Here is a 23,284-nt window from a genome sequence, read left to right on the forward strand (position 1 = left end):
CCCCCTCCGCCCTTCCCGGCCGTGCCCAGAGCGGCCCCGGGACTGAAGAACCACAAGGGGTCCGTGGGACAGCAAGTTCTTTATTGCAGGGGTACGGGGGGGATGGGGGGGGACAGCCCTCGCGCAGCCCGGGCTCCCCACGCAGGTGCCCGTAGGACACCCCGGAGCAGTCAGGAAGAGGAGGAGGAGGAGGCGCCGGGGCGTCCCAGCGCCGCCACCGCTCGCGCCGCCTGTTCGGGGACACGGGCCGGGTCGCTGAGGATGGAGGTGGAGATGCTCAGCTGCCGCAGGGAGCTCAGGACGGCTGCGGGGACAGGGGACAGGGCTGGAAGGCGTGACCCATTCTGAGGAAGACGGCGCTGCCCGGCCCCGCTCCAGCCCCCGGAACGGTGGGACTGTGCGCTCCCGTAGCCCCAGTAGACGCGGTGAAGGGAAACCCACCCAGAGGGGCTTTGGGGAGCGCTGAGCCTGCCCTGCCAGGACACGGGGTTAGGGTAGGGCACTGCCGGCTCAACTGGGGCGTGGGTGTGACAGGAGCACGGGAAAGCACTGAGCACGAGCCCCAGGACATTCCACAGATCAGCCCTGCCATCCATCAGGACACCCCTGTCCTTTTCCCCTGTGCCTTTCCCTCAGTCCATGCCAACCCAACATGCACGGAGTGCCACAGCCAGACACAGGGCCACCTACTTGGCCGAAGCGCTGGGAGGGAGCAGTGCTGGTCCAGCCAGGCGAGGGATGTTTGGGTGAGGCTCTCCATGCTGGCTGTGGACACCATGCCATTGAAAGACTCAAAGAGGGGCCGGATGATGATACTGAACTGGTGGGATCAGAGGAATTAAGGACCAGCTTTGCCATGACGATGGTCTTACTCCTCCCAGGTGTGGGCATCACCCTCCTATGGCAGCAGGACAGACTTTCTTGTCTGGACATGGAGCAGAACTGCTGGGGCTGCAGGACGGGCCATGGAACAGGCCTGCTGGGTGCCTTCCCAGCACAGCACCACACCTGGCACTAGCCCCAACTGCTGGGATGATGGCATGAGTGTCACCTGGGTAGTCGGTGGAAGAGATGCAAAACCCCTGTCATGGCTGGGGCTGCCAGAAAAGGTTGCCAAGACAGAAGACATCTCTTCCAGAGCAGGTCAGGGAACCAACTAGCAAAGTGCTCAGGGGCAGGGCAGGACACCAGTGTGTCCCATAATCTACCAGCCTGCAGGGACCAGCCTGGTGATTTTATGGAGGCAGTAATCCACACAGATATCTCCACCACAAGCATGTCCTGGAGCCCATGTTGGCTTTATGATACCCCATGTCTTGAGGAAGGAGCTCCCCAGCTCTGCGTCGGAAGTCACCTCTGCCAGACGTCCTGTGCCGGATGGGACCATGGGCAGCAGTGCCTTTCATCCCTCTGCCACATGGGATTTCACAGACCTCACAGGCTCTGCCAGTGAGTCCCAGTATGTCTAATCCCTGCTCACAGAGGAGCAGATCCAGCCCTTTACCCACGGGTTCCTTGGCCCTTGATCCTCTCCACCCCTGTGTTTCCAGGGTATGCCATGCAATCACCAAGACCAAGCCATCATGTCCCTAGCTTTGTGTCTGGACCTTTCCTAATCCATGGCTACTGCCTCTCAGAGCCAGTTCCCATGTCATCAGGGGCAATTCCCTCTGTAAGCTTAGCTCCACTTCCCTTCTCCCTGAGGACCATTTATCCAACTGTTTTTGATCCTTTGTAGCAGAATATCCCTCCTAACCACAGCACCTCAGCGTGTTGCTACCATGTGACCTTGGCTGGGAAACATCTCCCTGGGGTCTCCAAAGCCCTTAAGTCCTCCGGAGCTTGAGGGACCCCAAAGACCCAGTAGTAGCAGCATATGAACCAGAGCACCTTGTGTCTGGTGGAGGGTCAGAGGGAGCAGCGGGCACAGGCCCCAAAGGATACGATCCAGAACTTCCAGTTCTGCAGTGTGGAGGAGCGAACGTACTCGTCGAACATTCTGCGCATGTGGTCAAAGCGCTGGCGCGTGATGGGCACCCCTGTGGCCGGCAGCTGCTCCTGGCACAGGCTGTGGGGCACAACCAGTGTTGTGGGGCTGTGTTTGGGAGGCTGAGAGCCACGGAGGCTCAGCAGGAGTTGCCAGCCAATGTCCCCCTCCCAGCACAGGTGTTGGGACCTGGCCCCACTCCAGGGGCATCAGCCCTCCTGCAGAGAGGGTTTGAGGAGGGACAGTCAGCTGGGAGGTGTTCCAGGGAGACCTCCTGTGTTCTGCTTCTGTCCTGGCACTGCTTCTTGCCATGCCTGGCAACCCCAAAGCAGGCAGTGCTCCCCTATCTCCCTCCGCCATGGCCCCCTTACTTGATGGAGCCATTGAGCTCCTCGATCTGCTCCCGCAGATGCTGCGCCTCGTCCTGCAGAGCTGCCCGCTCCTGCTGCAGCTTGCAGATGTACTCGGCTGTCTTCTGCAGGGTGGTGGCCTTGCTGACCTGGAGGGCCATGGGGTGAGAGGGGAAGGGGGCCCAGACCACCCTGGCACAGCCGCACTGTGCGCCTGCTGTGTGCTCCAGCCTCCCACACCATAGGCTGGGGCATAGGGGAGGAGCTCTGTGCTGTGGGTCACAGCAGGGATGCAGTGTCTCCGGGTGATACGCCATGTCCCTGCATGCCCAGAGCTGGCCGTGGGTGCTCACCTTGATGCTGGGCTGAGCACTCAGTGTGCTCACCAGGCTGTGCAGCATGGTGAAGCCCAGCTTGATGTTGAAGCGTCTCTTCTGCTCAGCAGAGATGTGTGTGATGCGGCGGCTCTCCAGCTGCAGGTCAGCACCGTCAGGCACCTCCCAGCAGTGGGGACAGCCATGGGCCACCAGCCCCACTGGGGACAGGCTGGCCCAAAGCTTTCAGTGAGGGTGGATGGTGTCTTGGGGGCGAGGAGGAAAGGAGGGTGCATATGGAGCTGGCAGCTCCTGCCATACCTTGCTGGACTCGGGCCTCCCTGGATGGGACATGGGGTGGTGCAGGGAGATGCTAGTGCCCAGCCTTGCAGTGGGTCCCGGGGAAGCCTGGCTGGGCTTGGGCCAGTCACTGCCTGAAAAAGGGAAGGTGCTGCTATGAAGAGAGGGATAACAACAGCACTCATGACAAGGTGACACCAGGGTCCTGCACTGGGATGGGCAGAGAGGGGCATCCCACAGTGCTGCCCTCACCCCAGGACAAGCCACCCCACTCAGCTGATGGGGATGCTCCACTTCAGCCTCCAACCACACATTATCCCAAATCCCACTCATTTTACAGCTGCTCAGAAATGGGAACATCTGGGATTTGACATTTTAAATTCCCATCATTTCTTGGGCTGCAAATCGCCTGGAAAGAGTCGTGAGGGCAGCAAGGTTGTAGTGTTCAGCACCAAACTGAACTGGGAACAACACCAGAGCCTGGTTTCCAGCAGCCGTGCTGGTTTCTGCGGGTGAAAGCGGATGCTTCTTGCTCCAAAACCAGGCTTCGGGGTTTCAAAACCACAGTCTGACATTTTGCTCCATTTTTGTCTTTTCCTGTTTCTGCTTTTGCTGCTGGAGAAAGAGGCAGGTGAAGGGGCACAGAAGGAACCCTCCGTGCTCAGCTGCATAAATGGAAATAGCTGGGATTGAAATGAAAATTCCCACAATGTTTGGTCCAAGCTCTCTGCAGGAACCCCAGTGCCCTATGGAGCTCCTTGGGGTGCTCCAGACTCACCACAAGCTGAGGTGGGGGACAGCTGCTCTGTCTTGGGGACTCGCAGGGGGCCCGGCTGCGTGCCTACTGTGTGCAGCACCACTTGGGAAGGGCTGGAGCCAGGAGCCAGTCCTGGGCTCATCTGGGCCATTCTGGAGAGGAAGGTGGCAGGGACTTTGGGGACAGTGTTCTGCTGCTGGGAGAAGGCAGAGGGAAAGGGATTTGGGGGATCAGCACCCAGGTCGGCCATTGCGCAGGCACTGGCAGCCAAACCCCCACGAGGGGATGGGGAAGGGGGATGTGCAGCCCCATGCCACCATCTGCAGGGGCAGCCCCAGCCCCAGGGCCCCAGGAAAGGGGTGCTGCAAGCAGGATGTCGCTCACCTCTGCCTTGGTTCTTTTACAGGACAAAAAACTCAGGCAACTCCTGCCACCCCCAGCCACCCAGCCACGTGCCCCCTCCTTCCCTCCATATCTGTCCAGCCCACAGCAAAGTGTGACCCCCAGAGCCCATCTCCATCCCTTCCCCAGCAGCAAGGAGAAGGCAATTCCCAACCCAGGGGGGTGGTTGAGTGCTTACCGGGGAGACAGGGGCCGTAGGCATGAGTTCTGCATCCATCGGGCGAGGGGTATCCAGCGCCAGGTCCTGCTTGGCTGAGGGGGCAGGGAGCAGATGGGTGCTGCTGCATGGGGCTGTTGGGGCTGGGGTGGCCTTTCCTGCCCCAGGGGACAGCCGGCCCCTTACTGCACCAGAACTGCTGGATTGCCCCAGAGAACAGGGATGCACCTCTGGAGGGAGGAGGTGCCTGTTCTCTTCACAATAGGGATGTTCTCAGGAACCTTGTGCAGGCAGGGAGCCCCAGCTCCTCCTCAAGCAAGCAGAGGGACATGACAGTGCCCATCACACACCCATGGGCAGCATATCAGGCAGGACACCAGTGACCCTCTAACCCATTGTGCCAACAGGGCCATAGAGACCAGACTGGGGACACAGGAACTTCCCATCTGTGCCAAGTCCTGGGGCTGGGCCTTATCTCCCTCTGAGGCCATTGAAGCCAGGGCGATCCCTCAGGCACGGCTTCACCCCTGGGTTTGGAACTACCCCATTATGGGGACCTCCATGTGCCCTGCCCAGTATTCCCTGTGTCCCAGCCCCAGGGAGAAACGGGGTCCCTGCTCTGATCCCCACAATAGCATGCCCCCCACCTCACCCCTGTGTCCCCCCACAGCCCCCCAGCCCTGTTACCTGCAGTCAGCAGCTGGCTCGGGCAGGGGTTGGGCTCGGGCAGGTGAGACAGGGGGTGTCCTGGCAGCCTCCTTGCCTTGGTGCCACTGGGCTTCGCCTTGGGCCGCCCACCCCCACCCTGGGGCAGCCCCTTGTGGGGGGCAAACCTGGGGTTGCCCAGCAGAGCAGGGGGCAGGAGCTGGGAGGCAGCAGGGCTGGGGTACCCCTGGGTTCCCATGCCTGTGGCACAGCCCAGCCCTGGGATGTAGGGGGTGAAGCAAGGGCTTGAGAGACGGGAGGCAGGGTGGGTGACAAGCGAGGGGTCAGGTGAACTGGCGTAGGGGAACTTAGAGCGGGGGGCGGAGGCAGGGGAGAAGGGGGGTTCTGGGCTCAGCAGTGGCGCCCGGGGGCATTGGATTGGGGGGACATAGTGGGGTGCTGGTGGCTCCAGGCTGAGGCACTTGCCAGGGAGGTCGTACTGCAGTGTGGGCTTGTGTCGGACCTGGGGGCTGAGGCTGCTGGGTGCCACGTCGGGGGGTTCAGGGGGCAAGGGGGCCAGGGGCTGCTCAGAGCCCAGGAAGGCGCTGTGGAGGCTGAGCTGGGAGGCACCACTGGGCTGCAGAAGACATGGCAGGGTCAGGGCAGGTGACTGGGACACCAGTTAGCTGTGGGCTACAGGCTGGGATCCCACTCACCTGGAGAAGGGTGCCAGGTAGGAGCTGGGCCTCAGGGCTCACAGGCAGACCCTGAGCACCCATCAGGGACGCCCCACTGCTGAACAGGGGCTCGGCCGTGGGCAAGAAGCAGGATGGATCCTGGTAGCCTGGTTGTGTCTGAGATGGGGGTGGCCGGTGGCTGGTGAACATTTCTGCAGGGCCAAGTGGAGACACAGTGACCGGCATAAGCAGACCTGCCCAGAGAGGAGGAGGACACCCTGGGGCATGAGGGGTGGAACCACACCCTGTTACTGGCACTCTGCACTTTTTGGGGCCAGGGCAGCTCCAGCAGATTTGCACCCAGGGCCGGCATTGCCACATGCATAGGGGCAGGAAAACCCACCTGGAATGCCACCCAAGTGTGGGGACCCCATCCCTGACACCCAGCTGAACTCCACGTGCTCCAGCCCCAGAGCTGTTTCCAGGGGTATGTGTTGCTGTATCAGCCCCAGGCTGGGGCAGGGACTATGACACCCTGGCTGGAGGGGCAGCCACAGCGGAGGGGCCGGACAATCAGGTCACGGCATTCCCAAGCCACGAGGGTGGTCCTCTGGAGTGGTGGCAAGTTCTGTGCTGCCCGCTCCAGAGCTGCAGTGCGTGCAGCCTGCGGCTAACCACATCCCATGGCCTTCCCGAAGCCGAGCCGCGTGACCCTGCTGTGACTCCCACTCCCTTCCTCTCTCCTTCCCACAACCCTGGTTCTTCCGCAGGCCCAGACACCACAGCACAAAAGGCTGGCAGCTGTCTCCCTGGGCACATCAGCCCCATGAATGCCTTGGTGCAGTCCCTGCATCAGGGCCGGCTCTGGCACCGCCATAGGGAAGGTTTTTCATGGAGAAGATGACTGTGGGACAGGGATGGCACTGCTGGCTGCTTTCCTGTAGGATGGATTCACTGGGTTTGCTGCCTGGCAGCTCCTGGCACAGGCTCAGTGCCTGAGCAGCCACCAGGAACAGGCACTCGCATCTCCTCTGGGAAGCACCCAGCTGTGCTCTCCAGCCCTTGCCTGGCACTGGCAGTGCCACCTCCAGGCCCTACTTCCAGTTCTGCCTGTTCTGCCTGCCTGGTGTGCACAGCCATGCTCAGAACACTATATGTGGTCCAGGCTCCAGCACCTGGGGTGCCCTGGCTGGGACCCACAAAGGCCTGAGACCCTGCTGAATCTACACCAGAGGAGCAAACATGCCAGCACTGTGAGATGCCACAGGACTGGGCACAGTGATGATTCCAGCATGCCATGCACTGCCATCTGAGGGGAACACTGATGTGAGACAGGACATGGCCACTGCTGAGATGTCCCAGTCAGCCCTCAGACTGCCCCTTACCCCTGCCACAGCCATGGTGAATCCCTGACAGCATGGCAGGGCCATCCCTCCCCCTTCACAGGCCAGCACTCTGTGTGTGCTGCAGTACTGCCAGGCAGGAGCTTGGCCTTCCTGGGATGCAGTCCAGCCCCACATTTCCCCCACCTCAGCCATACCCACACCAAGATGTCCCTGCCACCAGCACCGAAGCTCTGCAGGTATTTATAGGCATTTGTGGTACCTAGCCTGTCAGATTTGATTGTGCCTCTCACTGTCACTGTCAGACCCTCTTGTGCCTCTCACTGTGTAACAGGGATGGAAGATAGTTGGCAGTCCCTGGGAGCCCTGTCCTCCCTTTCTCCTGCCCCTTCCTCAGCCCATAGCTCTTGCTCATGCTTCTCCTCACTGTCGTATTGCCCTGTTTCGCTCCAGGCAGTGTGGCATGGCCAGGGTACAGCCCTGCTCAAGGCAGAAGAGCCTCTGCATGGTCAGCAAACCACACCTTTGGTGTCCTGTTCAAACCTGGGGATGCTCTCCAATGTGATTGGGCCTTCCCAACCCAAGGACCCCCCAGCACTGGTCCCAGGCTTTGGGGAGAGCCCTGCAGTGTAGCAGGGCATTGCCACCCTATGGGACGGACAGCCCAGCCCCAGTGCCCAGCACAGATCCTACCTGGAGCATGGTGGCAGCAGGGCACAGGGCTGAGCTGCTCCCTCGCCTCTGCCATCAGGACTTCTCCATCTGCCTCATACCACACTCCAGCACCCGCTGCAGACACGAGATGCTTCCTCATTTGGGGATTGGTTTGCAGGCACTGACTGACAGGCACTGAGCTCTGCCACACCACCCGACACAATGACAGCCCTGTGACCCCAGGGTGCCCACCCCGCATGCCTGCCCTGTGTAGCTCTGCACGAGGCTGCTGGGTGATCCTTGCTCCCAAGCCATGAAAAGCCATTGCCTGCCCTGCTGAAAAAGTGACATTTTGGGACATAATTGGGTTGGCTGGCACCCAGCATTCCAGTCTCCTCTCCCCACAGTCCCAGGGGTACATGACGTGTGCAGTGCTCAGATGTAACACATCACCCAGGGAGCTGCTCTGTCCAGGACAAAACTCACACCGACAGGTCTCCAGGCACCCCACGGGATGCTGCTCTGTCCCAGGACACACTAGCCTGGCAGACCAGGAGCCACAGCTGGACTTGGGACCCTCCCCAGCTCCAGCAGTGCCCCCTGGTTGAGGCACTGGACGTGGTCAGAGCAGGAAAGGATGTTTCCTTCTGATACTGTAGTCTGCAGTAAAATCCATCCCATTGCCAAGAAGCACCCTGAAGCAAAACACAGGCCTTTTCACAGGAAAAAAGCCAACCTGACTGATGTATGGGTTCAGAGAGGCACCACCGTGCTCCTGCCATCTCCTGCTGAGCATGAGGCCATGCTGGGCCCTCAGAGAGGTGCTGGAACTGCTGCTGTGACACCATACAGGACCTCTTGGGGTAAGAGACACTTATCAAGGGTCAGTTTGACCCACTCGGAGCTGTCACACCTTCCAGCAACTGATGCCCGCTTAGGGCACCAGGGGACAGAAGGTGAAGCACCAGCCATGGTAACAGACCCTCTTCCCAGCACGGCTCACCCTGATGGGGTCTCTGGTTGGAATGAGTTGAGAGGGTGCTGGCAGGAGTCTTCCCACCTCATCCATCCCAAGAGCATCCATCCCAAGGGCATCCATGCCACCACCTGCCCTGGCACACAAAGTGCCCAGCCTGCTCCCCGCCAGCATCTGGTCTTGCAACACCCTGCAGCTGTATGGCGCAAGTACCCTTTTTTCCTCCTCCTGGAGGAAGTGGAGACGGGCCATGGAGCTCCAGGGTGCTCACAGAGGGGTCTGGAGATGCTGGTGCTGTCTGAGGCCACTAGCTATAGCTGGGTAGCCACCAATCCCCACCGGCTCCCACCCTGCACAGTGTGCACAGGCCACCAGCTCTGGCATGTTTGAGGGCAAAGCTGGTCCCCAACAGTGCCTTACCCTGGCATATGGGGACACTGCTGGGACCAGGACATGTCCCAGCTGACTGTCTGGATGCTCACAGCTCAGAGCCTGCATGGCAGCATGGGGGAGTTTGCCATTCCCACTTGCTGGTGTTCCCTCAGCAGCCCCCTGCCCTCCAGCTGGACACCTGTGCCAGGTTTGTCTCTGGGAAGCCTGGCAGGGACAGTGACTTGTCCCCAGGGGATGTAGCACAGCCCAATGCAGGGTCCCAGCTCCAAACCTACTGCCCAGGGTGTCTGGGCAGTGGGGTGAGGAGGGGACTCAGCAGAACCTACTCTCTAGAGGTTTCCTTTTCCTCTGGGGGACAATTGTCCTTCCTCTGTCTGCAGCCAAAAAGAGGGGCTTTGGCACTCTTGGAAATACCCTCTTTTTGTAGAACTCCCCTCCCACAGCTCCTGGCCAAGCCCTTTCTGTCCTTCTGTGGCTCTGTCCAGGGGCAGGCAGGCACACCAAAGCTCTGCCCTCAGCCCCTGCCCATCCATGCTGCTTTTCCCGTGCCATTGGATGTTGGTTCTTTCTGCCTGCCTCAGCAGCTTCCACTGCTGCCAGGCCAAATCTGTGACCCCCCCATTTTAGGCAGTCACAGGGTGCAGGGCTGGGTGGGATGTGGTATCGTATCCGGGCCGCCTCATACCTGATATGTCCATGTCGTCTAGGCTGGGCTGCAGGGGTGCCAAATCCGGCTGTATCATGTCAGCATTCCCAACATACGCTGGAAGAGGGCAGAGCTGGAACATCAAGGCCCAGCCACAGCATCCTCAAGACCCACCTTGAGTGCTGCTCCCACCACTGCCCTGACACCTGGCTGGCTGCCACACCTCTGTGTCACCCCAGAGTCACCCTGTATCACTGGGCAGGGAGATAAGTGCCTACCCTGTGGAGAGCCAGGGCCATCCCATCCCACCACTCTGTCCGTCAGCACCTCAAGGGCCTCATCCAGTTCCCAGAACCCCAGTGAAAGGCTGATCCTTGGCACAGGACTTGGCTGGAGCTGCAGATGCCCCAGGGACATGGCCAGGTAGGGACAGCAAAGAGTGGTCATGGAAGCAGGATCTGCCCTGGGGGCTGGGGCAAAGTCCTTCATGATGCCGGTAGTCCCTGGGGAGCTCGGCCCTGGGACAGCGTATGCTGATGCATAGGGAGCCACAGGAGAGGGGGATGATCCCACCCTGCCCAAACACCCCTTGAGCATCCCCTCCTCTGGTGGCTCCTGTTTGGAGCAGGACAGGAACATCCACTCCCCCTGCCCCAGCAGGGCAGATGCCAGGGGACCCTGCCTGCCCAAAAGGACATGAGCTCTCAGGGGCTCAGCCAAGAGGCAGAATCCAGATTCCTTCTCCACATCCTGCTGAAGCATGGTCTGGGGCACCTACCATCCTCGGGGAGTGCCTGGTGAGTGCTGGGCATCTGTGTCATGGTGAAGAGGGTGTCAGATATGTCCGAGAGGAAGGTGTCCAAATCGAAATGCTGCCTGCTCCCGCGCTCCTCCTCCTCATCGCCAAGCAGCATGGGCACTACGTTGCAGAAGAGCTGGTTGCACCATTTCTCCGTTGGCCTCCAGACATCCTCGTCCTGCATGAGGCAGAGCAAAGGAGCTGAGTGGACACCTTTCCAGGGTAGGGTCCATGTCTGGCTCCCCGGCTGCTCCCCCTGGCAGCTCTCATGCTCACTCCTTGCAGTGTTTGCTCCCTCCAAACCTTAACACCTGGGACATTGCTGCTTCCAGTGAATCCAGCATCCCAGATGCTTAGCATCCCATTCCAGTGGGCTTATCATGCCCTGGGCTTTTCTTTGCCCTTCTGCCCAGTGCAGGGGTCCAAATTGTGCTCTCTTTTCTCCCATTTCCCACCCTTTCTCAGCAGACTCACCTGCTTTGGACTGGAGATCTCTCCCTCCCGGGTGGACTTTCGGAGCTGGAAGGAGAAGACAGCCTATGTCACCCCCCAGGCAGGGGGGGCCTGGTCTGGGGAAGGGCAAAGGGGGCAGAGCTCAGGGGATGAGCTAGCATCCCCCTCCCATGCTGGCAAGAGCCTGTCACGTCCTGCCCTGTCAGCCACGGCTCCAGGTTGGGCACACTGTGTTTCATCCCACTGCTGGCACTGCCACAGGATGGGGAGCAGCACGGGCAGAGCCACTCACCCGCTTCTTATAGTAGATCCTCCACTTGTGGTACTCCCTCATCACCACCTCGATGCGGCGTTTCCAGTAGTTTCCCTCCAGCACAACAGCCTGGGGGGCAGGACAGGGGGTCATGGCTGAGCTCCCCGGCCCCAGCACCCCACAGCCAGGGCTGCTTTTCTTGTACCATATCAGAAACACCTTTTCCAGCAAATCTGTGAAATGCAACGTGTCCCCAGATCCCGACTGTGCCACACAGACCTGCTGCTGCCCCAGAGAGCTGCAAGGGACCCTGCCCTACCTCTGGTTTTCGGTGCTCATCAGCCTCCATGCCCTCCAGAGGGGTGATGAAGCCACACACAGGGTTCTTCCTCCGCTCCACATCTGCACAGGGGAGAACACAGCTGGCTGTATCCATGTCCCATCCCTATCTCTGCACCTGTACACGGTCGTTCCACTGCCAGCCCCATCTCACTGGCACAGCCTGGCATCTGGCAGACAGAGTGGGGTCTGACCCATACTCACACTGGATGTACCATGCTCTCCATATCACGTTGTTGAGTCGAATTTTATCCCAGCAAAGCAGCCGCAGCCCCTTGAAATTCTTCCACTTTGGAGACACTAGCTTCCCACTGAAACACCAAGCAAAGGGGAAGCTGAGGAGCACCATCTTGAAAGATGCCCAGGGGCCACCAGCCTGGTGGCAAGTCAAGAGCAGGTACAGCCACGTGGCTCCGCTGCAGGTGCTTGCCAGGCTCCTGGGGGAGCACCCACAGGAGCATTCCAAACTCCTGCACACCCTGGGAGCAGCACAGACCTAAACCCTGAGCTTCACAGACCCACAGGAGGCTTCTCAAACCCCTGGATTAAAGCACAGCACACTGAGGCATTGATTCCTTGATGTTTGAACCCCAGCTCTGAGGCAGGATCCTGCTGCCCCCACCAAGCCAGCTGTGTCCTGCCCCTGGGGGACAGGAAGGGAAGTCTTCTGACCAGGTGAGATGTGTGGTGACACATGCTGTAGTGGCTCTTGCTTCATCACAGTGTTTGGGCAGCTAATTTTGACCCTCCCTTTAATGCCAGGCAAGGCTTGGAAATGCTGCCTTCAGCTGGGGCAGTCAGGGGCAGCCATCGTGGTGGGTCTGGGAAGGCAGGACAACACTGGAGGATGTTCAGGATGTTAAGGGACACTTGCCTGTGCCCCAAGACAGACAGAGAGTGACACCAGCCTTGCCCTCAGCCAGAGCTTCCCTGGCATCTTCTCAACACCCACCCCTGCAAACCTGCCCCCCCACCCCAAGCTGGGCTCCCTGCTTCTCATTTCCCGGTTCCCAGAGGCAGCTGTGTTTGTTCTGCAGCTCATCATGGTGGTGGTGGTGATGCCCCTGATGGGACCTGCAGTGCAGGCAGCCTCATTTCACTCCTTGTCTTGCTTCTGTCCAGCCAGGGGACACAACCCCTCATATGCAGCCCCCTAGGAGGTTCTGAGAGTCCTGCTGCCCCAGGAGCTCTGTGGGGGAGGCCAGGGTCCCCTGCCTTACTTTGGGGTCCATTTTACCTCTCTGGCTCTCCCAACAACATGGCATGGCCTCGGGGCAATGCCAACTGCTCCAGGGGTACCATTGAAAGCCGGCTGCAGGCTGCATGGCCTGGAATGCTATGTCCCTCTCCAGCAGAGAGTTTGTACCCTAAAGATCTAAGTGCTGCTTTGACTCCAAATTTTCCTTGGTACATGCATGGAGCAGGAAAGGTGGAGGCTGAGCTGGTGTCAGGGTGCTGTATCCCCTCTTCCCAGCCCCTCCAGGTGCCACCAGTCCGTGTCCCCAGGGAGGTGCTGGGGATGAGAGCTTGTGAAACCTCTAAGTGCTCTCAAATAATGATTTTGGTGGGTTCTGTTTTGACCTGCCTTGAAATCTGCTTCTGGCAGAGGTGGAGAACTGGGGACCCCCCCAACTCCAGAGCCTGATGCAGGGATGTGTCTGGGAGCAGGTGCAGGAGTGGATGGGGATGATCTCCCGTGGGAGACCTAGCCTGACACACAGCCCCAGGAGCTGGGGAAGGACCTGTGACTCCAGCCTGCAGAGAGTTAAGGCTGACACTGACCACTCTGCTATCACCAGGATTTTGAACTTTCCCCAGGTGCACAAGGCAAACAGCAAGATGGTGCCAAGTGGAGGAGCCAATGGAAGGGACAGGATTCCTGGGCACATGGCCAGATCTTGCTGGTCAAGGCCACATTCCTCACTCACAGCCAGCTGAGAGGAGCAGCCTGAGCCTGTGGGACACAGGAAGACACCTTGGCCACACGTGAGGCCAGTGGGCCATGGCTAGGAGTTGCTGTGGGGCCTGGAGGCAGCAGGGAGATGCCTTTTGGCTTTACCACCAAATGCCTTTTTTCCCCCTTAATGATCCTTTCAGTTTTGGGGCTTAACAGGCTGATCTTTGTTCCCTGTTTTGCCTTGAAAAGGGCCCCACCCTTCCCTGGGAAGATGGATGCAAACTCCACACTGAACCATGGGAAGGGTATAGGGTGCCCCAAACAGGTTTGGGAGTCCTGCTGCCCTACACTGTCACAAGGAGGGGGACACAGATCCTGCCACTGGCTACAGGGTGTTTGTGGGATGGGGTGAGGTGGCAATAGGGCCCAGCCTGGTTCCAACACCGGCATGGATCCAGCAGCACCTTGCTTGGTCTGTGACTCATTTATCCATCCAGCAGTTTCACGTGTTGCAGTCCCTGATTTCATGGCAACACGGGTACTTTCCTCTTCATCAGCAGCAAGAGGAGCAGGGAAGAGAGGAGTGATCTGGAGAGATGCAGGGCTGCACAAAGAGAAATGGGCAGCAGCTGAAGGGGAACAGCTGAGCCGAGGGTCTCCTGGCAGGGGTAACCCTGATCATCCCTTCCAAGGAGCAGCATCCCCATGAGGCCATCAGAACCCCGCTTTGTTTCCTGGGCTGTGGGACATGGCTGGCAGAAAGACAGTGTTCCCTGCAAGTCCTGAACACTCATCTTCCATTTCTCAGAAATTTTACTACCAAAGGCTTTTCTTGAATTTTTATGTTTTGAAATCCAGAGTCCAGCAAAGAAAGTTAAAAATCTCACCACAGTTTTCCTTTAAACTGTCCCTTAAGTGAAAAGTGGCTCTCTTCAAATCCACCTTCAAACTCTGCCATCTAAATGAGCTGGATTTTCACCGTGGATGAAACAGCCACTGCTCCAGCTCGGCTGCCTCCTGCGGGAGTTAGCTCAGTCCCAGGGTGATTTGGGGATCGTGTTGAACAAAGGTGTTGACAGACTGTGCTGGGAGAGGGACCCGCTCTGTGTGTGTACTCCCAGCAGGAATGCTCTGCCTCTGAGACAGACATTTATCTACCTCCATGCAAAGACAGCATGAAGTGCCCCGGCTGAGAAGGGAAGGCATTGAAATCCTCTTGTAAAGAGTTGCCTGGGAAGCCAGAGAGAGCTGCAAGCCAAGCCCCACCTCCACAGCCAGTTATTTTGGTGGTCTCCAGAGATATGATCCCTCTGTGCATGGGAACACCAGCACACCAGCCCAGCCCCTCTGCACAATCCTTGAACAGGATCAGCCCCAAAACCTTGGAGAATGACAGAAGAAAGGAGCGCAACTCTCTGCCACCAGTGACAGCAGAGCCACAGTGCAGCGTCGGTGGGTTTAACATGAGCATGAGTCTTTCCCACTCACCAGACCCCCTAGAATGGAGGTCTTCTGCCAGAAAAAATGGGGTTGGATGATGAACTCCAGTGAGTGCGTCCCTGGAGTCTCTGCCTGGTGTTCACTGCCCCGTGTGAACATTTAAGGCACTGTGAATTAGAGAATCAATAGCAGCAATTCCACCTCTCCCAGGGGAGACACAGGCTGCCAAGAGGATGAATTAGTATGGAATTGGCACATGAGATGCCTTGTTTTAAATCACAAGAGGGGCTGAGTGGATACTCCAAGTCACTTCCCAGTCTGAAGAGGAGGTTAATCTACATCACACTCTGGGAACAGCTTTGGGAAGCTGCTTCTGGGGCACGAGACAGATGTTGCCAGGTAAGATCATGAGTGACTGCACTTTGCATTTGCCAATCTGCCCCCAGTTTTCCTTTCTTCAGGAGGATGTTCCCCAGGTCAGTGATTCCCAACAATAAGTCACAGGAAGGGGTGTGAGCCCACCCAGGACACTGCGCAGGTCACACTGTGGTGATGGAGAGGATGAGCCTTCTCGTGCTAAGGCCAAAGTATGAGCAGCTACTGAAGAAGCTCAGCTCCACCCTCAGTTTTTTTGGGTGATGAGACACAGTCAGGTGGGCTGCAGGCAGAAACAACATTCTACGGAAGGATTCAAGGAATGCAGGATGTTGTAGGAGAAGGAGTGGAAAAGGATCATTAAACAGGAAGCTGCTGTAAATGACCTGGAAAATAGGTAGAAAGGAACTGCTTCATCCTAGCCTTAGGAGGAAGACCTCAGAGAGAAGAGTTGCCTCTCTTTGGGGGGTCTGAGGGAACAAGTTACTGCTGGAAGCAAACCTTGATGTGGAGAGAGTATTTCTTTACCAGCGAGAAGTGATGCACAGTCCTGACTATGGAGGGAAGATTAGTCAAATCCCCAGGATGATTGCTCAGGCTGAGACAAGACTGCTACAATGTCTGTGAAATGCAAAGCAGGAATGCTGGAGAGGGGAGGAATTCCAGCTATAGCCATTGAAAGATATTTAGGGAAAGTTTAGTGAGTTGCCTTTGAAATGGTGTGAGCCCAGGCAGCAAAGGATGGGTGGCTGCAGTAGTCACAGCTCACCAGGAGACAGGATAGTTTTCTGCTCTTCTCCACACTGTTATGGCCAAGTCTGGACACTGTGTCCAACAGACAAAGAGGGAGGTTCACAAACTGGAGTGATCCTGGAGGAGGATATCAAGGTGGTTGGGGACTAATATACATGACAGAAGAGGAGTGTGAGGGATGGGTTTGTTCAGCCTGAAGAAGGTGAAGAGAGAATTACTACCATCAGCTGTCCAAAGGAGGAGATGGAGCCAGGCAGTTCTCAAACATGCAGTGAGAAAGGCCAAGGGGAAATGGACATGAGAGTTGGAACAGGTAAACTCCAAACTAGAGCCATGGAAGGCTGTGGGAGAGGGGCAGACCTGGGCAGGCTGGGCAGGTGATGGGCTCACTTCTTAGGGCTCCATCCATAAGAGTGATGGCCCTGAGCAACCTGACCTGGCTTTGGATCTAGCCCTGACCTGCATGAGGGTTGGACGAGGAACTCCACAGGTGCCTCCCTTACCACACCTTACAGTGTTTTCTCCTTGGTTAGGAAGTTAGTCTGAACTTAACTGTGGGTGCTCTCCTGAGGGCTGGAGAGTATTGGGCTGGTGACCCCAACTGAGGCTGTGCTGCCTCTGGGAACCTGGCTGGGAGTGGAGGTGTGAAATGGTAGGTGGTGCGGAGAAGTATCGAATCAGATGTAGAAGTGCACCAAGAGCCTTTAAACTCCATTTTCCCACCCTGATACCTTTGTCCAGCTGCTACCTACAAGTGTGTCAAAAATGTATTAGCAAAGGAAAGGCTGAGAGAGCTGGGGTTGTACAGCCTGGAGAAGACTCCAGGGAGACCTTAGAGCCCCTTCCAGTGCTTAAAGAGGGTCCAAGAGAGCTGGAGAAGGACTTTGGACACAGGCCTGGAGTGACAGGACAAGGGAGAATGATTTCACAGTGCCAGAGGGCAGGGCTAGATGGGATACTGGGAAGAAATTCTTCCCTGTGAGGGTGGGGAGGCCCTGGCACAGGTTGCCCAGAGAAGCTGTGGCTGCCCCATCCCTGGAGGTGTCCAAGGCCGGGCTGGACAAGGCTTGGGTAAGTGTCCCACTACATAGGAGCCAGTGTCTGCACTGCCATGCTCAGTGCAGGAAGGAAATGAGCCATTGAGAGTCCAAGGCGCAGGGAGAACTGGAGCAATGGAGCCCTGACTGCAGTGGAATGGCCAGCCCTCAGTCACACACTGTACTCCAACTGCCAGAGCCCTTGTACCCTGTCTGTTTCCACTCTGCCTGGGAGCTCCAGAGCCCAGGGGGACACTGAAACTGGCCTGCACCTCAGGAGTCAGTAGTTTGAGCACTCTGGTGTGACAGTGTCTGCTCCTCGAGCCTCAAAGATGCAGGGCTCAGGTATGGAGAGAATGGGACTGGGAGAGGAAAAGAGAGCGAGGCCACCAGTGTCTCTATGTTCCCTGTTTGTGGCACTCAGGGGTGCCCTGCCTGACCAGGAAGCATGATCCTCACCTGGGTCACCCCACGCTGAGGCTCCCTGTGCTCCCACAGAGCACTGCCTTCCCCAGCCCCTTGGAGCAGAGCTGTGCTGTGCTGGCTGCTGGCAAACTGGGATGATCCCAACCGCCACCTGGGATATGGTGACGGGTCAGATGTATACAACTATGTGGGAACAGGTACCCTTGGAGTGCTGTTTCTATGCCCAGCATCCCCAAGCATGTCCCGGCAGTGACCATGTCCCCTATTGCATCGAGTGCTCAAGGACTTCAAGGCAAACCTGAGAGATTCTGGATGAGGCAACCTCTTCAAGGCTGCTTTTCTGAGGATTTGCTTTCACATGGTAGGACATCATCATTCTAGGTTTTCACATTTGGACGTTTTGGGAAAGCTATGCAAGCAGTTTGGCACTCCAGCAGAGAGCAAGTCATGCTGATGCCATGCTGGAGAGAACTCAAAACCCTGGGGCTTGGCAAAGGAGGGGAGCTGCCTCCAAGAATGTGGACCGTGAGTGTAGGGGACACGTTGCAGTCTGTCCTGTTGTCACTAAAGAGCTGTTACTGGTCTTAGGCAATTTGGGTGGCAGGGGAACAATGCAGTCACCCATCTGATTTTGCAGGAGAGAAGGAGAAAAGCTTTCAGGAGACCTTGGACAAAACCCATGCAGTCATCCAGTCTCAAGTGCTGCTGCATGCCATGGAATAACCTCAGGACATGGGGACAGAGTCAAGGACGGAAGGCAGGACTCCTGCTCTGGGCTGGATTGCCAAAGAACTGAGTGTTAGCTGTCCACAGGGTCACTGCTGCTCTACAGAGTGTGCTAGGTCTGGCCATGGGGGAAATACAACCAGGCACAGTGACACCAGATCTCATGGGAAAATGGAGGAGAGTCAAGCTACATGTGAACAGAGGAGAAATTTCTCACCTGGTTCCATAGCCAGCAACCCAACATCAGCTCTTTTTCCCTGAAACTTTCCAGGATGGCAATTTCTGAGCATATGGCACATCACAGCCCATGGAGAAGAGGAGGAGGATGTCAGATGGAAACAAATTCCTGGCTGGGCAACAGGGCTCAGCTAGCCTCCTGCCTTCAGCTAGCTGGGAGTCCGTAAGACACATGCAAGGGCTCTGAGACTCACCTGTACTCCAGGCTCATGCACTCAAAGAGCCGGGTGAGGGTCGGGTCGATACTCCGGGGATCAGCTGGCTCGGGCTCAGCACGGTGGTGCCGTCGCCGGGGCAGTGAGTCGCTGTGCGGGGATGACACCATGAAGTGGCCACTGTGGATGACCTGGGAGGAGTTCTGTGCCCCAGCGCTGGGTCCTGTGCCACCCACAGCTGCATCCTCTGAGTCAGAGTCAGAGTCAGAGACGGGGCAAGGCCCAACGGGAGGCTCCAGGAAAGGTCCTGGTAGTCCCACCTGAGCTCCTGCCATTCCTAGTGCCTACTGGGGAGCCCTTATGGATCTGACCCAGCACTGTGATCCACGTCCCACTTGAGCCGAAGCCCTACAGGCACTGCGTTGGCATCGAGCACATGCTGTTGTACAGTACAGGAGCACAGTACAGGACACCGGCACCACACCTCCTCCTGGGCGCCTCCTCCACCCAGCCCACGCCGTCTGCTCCACTCTCCAGGGTTCAGTGGTTGGTTTCCCAGGGCGGATTTGCTGCCAGCCCTATTTATAGTGCTGGTGGTTGATCCCGCCCATGGCACACCATCAGCAGGACACGTCCAATGGCCATCAGGCACCGGGCACCAGCCACCAGAGCTTCAGCTTCAGGCCACCATCCTGCTCCAGTAGTGTCCTGACAACTCCAGCTTTTAAGTGCCCCACACACCTGGGGAGGAGCACTGCGGGTCCCCTGTCCCCCCTTGCTGTGGCCAAGGGTTGGCTGGCAGTCGGCTCTGTTTACCCAGAGTTAATCGCTGATCCCGGGTGCCGGTGGAGTGACGAGCAGGCAGTATTTACCCAGTGCCTCTGCTTTAATGGCTCTCCCTGCACTTTCAAGGGAACAAATACAGATTAAGGGACACAAACAGGTAAAATTATAGCAACGGGCACTCAGCTCAGCACAAAGCAGGCCAAGGCACTGAGCCAAATGCTGAGCTGAGAAACAGCCCCAGGAAAACCTGCTCCAAGGTGTGACCCAGCAGGAGACGGGATGCAAACAACAAATGTGAGAGAGAGCAACTATGATCTTGGGTATGGTGGGATTTACACACCTTGTAGTCATGCAGTCCTTAAAATCACAGAATCATAAAATTTTACAATGGTTTGGGTTGGAAGGGACCTTTAAACTCACCTCATTCCACTCCCCTTCCACTAGACCCAGGACCCCTTCCACTAGAACAAGTTGCTTAAAGCCCTGTCCAACTTGGCCTGGAATACTTCCAGGGACAAGGAAAACACAGCTTTTCTGGGCAACCAGTGTCACAAGCATTTGCTCACTGACCTGAGCCACAGAGGGACACAGCGGATATACTTTCAGACTTAAACCACTTTTTTTCTCTCTAGTTCCTGGCAACTTCTTCCCCAGCCCCACATCCTGGATGGAGCACACATGCCTGGAGAGCACCCAGGCACAGGCACCCAGGTACCTCCAATGGAGATACAGTATAAATGGATGGGATAAACCCGACATAGATAGCTGCAGGCACTGGAACCCTAATCCAGTTTGTAGATGGAGCTGAATACTTTCCATACCACCTAGGTGGGTCCAAGAAGGGTCAGCAGCTATCCAGGGTATTTTCCAGAGCTGAAAGAAGAATATGCACAAAAAGCTGTTTTGTACAGCTTCTACACTGGTTGTTGCAAACCTCCTTTTGGAACCGTTTCTTCATTTAAGAACCATTTATTCATTTTCCAGCCAGATTTCTGTGGGTCTGTAGCTTTTTTTTCCCCCATCTGTGATTCTTTACAACCACCTCAGCCTGTCCCAAGCTGCCTGTCAAGATGTTGAAGAGAGAAGTAATTTTAAAAGTACTCTGCATACATTTTAAAGCAGTAATGGGCATGTGAGTGTCCTGGGAAACTAATAATTAGGCAAGGCACAAGGAAACAAACATGTCAGAGATACAGATACGGGATGCTCCTGGGGACAGGGTGGGATTTTGGGGGTGTCCTGTGCAGGGCCATGAGTTGGATGATCCTTGTGGGTCCCTTCCAACTCGGGATATTCCATGAATCTGTGATTCTATAAATACAATAAACTGAGGAAGAGTCAACACAGTTTTTAGAGGAATGTTGTGACTCAGAAATCTGTTCCAGCTGTTGCAAGAAGCGGTGGTGTGTGTGGACAACAGTAACCTCGTCAATATAATGTCATCCAAAAACACTTTGAAGAAGGTCTATGATAGAGTTTTCAGAGACACTGAGCTGTAACAGATCAACAGCTTGCAAAGATAAGGCAAATTGGTAAAAATGCAGAGATTTCCTCTTGGATGCTACAAGCATCTCCACTGGGGCTGGAATTTTCAGCGTATTCATGATATGGAGAAAAGGCTGCAAATTAGATGGTGACAGCGTTTCTGCTACAAAAAATAGTTTAGAACTGTCACAGGTAAAGGTGGCTAGAGAGCACTGCAGAAGTATTTCAGGCTATAGAGCAGGTGGGTGATAACATCAGAAATTAGAGTCAATGTTGATAAGGATAAAGTGAAGCACATCCCTCACTGTACACCAGGGGACTCTAAATTAGATGAATGCCAGTCAAGAGCTAAAGGTGACTGTAAGCAGTTCCCTGAAAACATCAGCTGAAGGCTCAGGAGTAATTGAAAAGTAAAAAAGGCTCCAGATATTGCAAGGAAAATATCGCTTGCCCCCGTATAAAGCAAGCTCACAAGTGTGTGTGGCTTTGGTGCCTGGCTCAGAAAAGATGGAGAAAAACTGGAAAAGGTCACCGTCCTGGTTTGAGACCAAGTCGGAAGAACATCCAAAATGAACATCCTCTGATGGAAGGCAGGTTTCAGCCATTCCTTCCCCACCAGGTTCGGGAAAAAAGTTTTTCCTCGGAGGAGAGTGAAAGGAAAAAAACTATTTATTTAATAGACACAATGCACAACGGGAAAAGAATAATACTGGAAAATAAACCCTCTCGCTGTGGAGAGAACCTGGTAAATTTCCAGAGTCCTTTGGGGGTGTGGCTTTCTCCTCTTCGGAGCTGGGTCGGCTTGGGCCCCTCCGGGCCGAGCTGTAAGGTCTCCCGCTGTGTTCTGGTATTGCTGAACAGTCCAGAAGAGAAGAAGAAGAAACCAAAGCCCCAGGACAACAAAGGAGCTTAACTTTCCATCTCTCTCTTCCAAGAAAAGGAGCCAAGAGCCGGGAAAAGCAGGAAGGTGCTTGCCTCCACTCTGCAGCAGCAGCTGTCTCTGTGTCCTTGGAGCACAAACTGCTTTGAAAAATTTGTCTGGCTTTTTTTTATCTCTCACACCCAGTTTTAAAGGCACAGAAAAGCACAGGAATCATGTCTGGGCATAGAGCAGCGATAAGGGATACACATCATAAAGTACCCCAAAAGAGTCACGGAGATGAAGAAAATGGGTGGTCAGAAGTGGGAATGGCACCCCTGCAAGAAAAGGGATCAGGACTGTTAGGAAAGAGATGAATGAGGTGACAGGCACTAGCAGTGTAGACATGGATGCAGTAGGAACAGGGAATGGTTAGAGGTAGTTATTCAGCACTTTTCAGAGCTGGAGGTTGGAGTGGATGATCTCCAGAGGTGCCTTTCAACCCTAACTGTTCTGTGATTCTGTGTTTCTGGAGGCAGCAGGCAAAGGAAGGGCTGGCACGGCATATTCATCTCAGGATGTTGTGAAACCAGAAGTCTAATCAGTCTTAATAAGGAATTGGATAAACTGATGGAGGACTGGAACTATTAAAATTCTTTGTGTGTCCAAAGCAAAGCTGACTGATGGGAGCTCAGGACACAGGCACAAATTCACCCTTGGCCTCCCATTGCTCAGGCAGGTGTTGTTGGGCACAGAGTGAGATCTTCCAGACCCTCAGGGTGAGAGGCATCCCCAGCTTGTCAGAGCCACCTAGGCATCTGTTCCTCAGGCCCATGCAAGAATGGGCAGAGAAAGTCTTTGTACTTTCCATCTTTCACTGCAGATGAATAAAAGATAAGAAAAAAAGAGCAAATTATACCTTGTGCAAGCTCACCATGTTCCCTAGGAAACAATTCTGAAGTGCTTATTAAATCCTTTGAGAAAGGTTGAAAAATCCTAGTTTAGGGAAACATGTATTCTCTCTGCCTGGAAAGAAATTTTCTGCTGTGTATTTTCTGCTTGCCCAGAGAAGCTGTGGCTGCCGCATCTCTGGAAATGTTCAAGGCCAGGTTGGATGGGGCTTGGAGCAACCTGGTCTAGTGGAATGTGTTCCTGCCCATGGCAGAGGGGTGGAACCAGATGAGCTTTAAGATCCCAAACCATTCTGTGAGTCCATGATTCTATATCTATGCAATGAGTTTCTTGGTGCTTTTTTTCCTTGGATGGCCTGGCTCTCATTCCCTGTTTGAGCAGCTGGTGCTGGCAGGATCTCAGCACTCCATGCAGCAGCAGGACAGAGAAAGGAACATGGAGAAGAAAATTGCAGCCTGCAGCTAGACTCCTTATAGAATATTTCTGGGCTCTCGTTGTCAGCCAAACTTCCTTCCCATAGGAAGCTGAGTGGCAAACCCTGGGCAAGAGCACCCTCTGGGGACCAGCAGAAATGTAATGGTGAGATTACACTTCTCAAATCCCTTCTTTTCACATTGACGTTGCATTTTAAGCGGGTTTCACGATGGTGATGTGTGCTTAGTGGTTTTGCCAAGAAAGTGGAGCCTGCTGGGGAGGGCTAGCTCACCACACCCCATCTCTGTTACTGTGGGACAAGCTGAGCCTCCCTGGA

General features: G+C 56.0%; 1 protein-coding gene across 1 annotated transcript; it reads right to left on the reverse strand.

Moving 5' to 3' along the window:
• Positions 1 to 68: 68 nt before the first annotated feature.
• MLXIPL (MLX interacting protein like) lies at positions 69 to 19,197 on the reverse strand. The gene is given in 17 exon segments (XM_069033230.1): positions 69 to 304; positions 691 to 820; positions 1,945 to 2,068; positions 2,359 to 2,486; positions 2,691 to 2,810; positions 2,973 to 3,085; positions 3,730 to 3,901; positions 4,289 to 4,362; positions 4,955 to 5,591; positions 5,593 to 5,801; positions 9,641 to 9,718; positions 10,380 to 10,578; positions 10,875 to 10,919; positions 11,146 to 11,235; positions 11,426 to 11,508; positions 11,650 to 11,756; positions 18,531 to 19,197. Coding segments are annotated over 17 exon segments (2,739 nt in total). The 5' UTR covers positions 18,827 to 19,197; the 3' UTR covers positions 69 to 170.
• Positions 19,198 to 23,284: the final 4,087 nt, after the last annotated feature.

This window comes from Aphelocoma coerulescens, chromosome 19 (genome assembly GCF_041296385.1).
Source record: "Aphelocoma coerulescens isolate FSJ_1873_10779 chromosome 19, UR_Acoe_1.0, whole genome shotgun sequence".
In the NCBI taxonomy this organism is placed as follows: domain Eukaryota; kingdom Metazoa; phylum Chordata; class Aves; order Passeriformes; family Corvidae; genus Aphelocoma; species Aphelocoma coerulescens.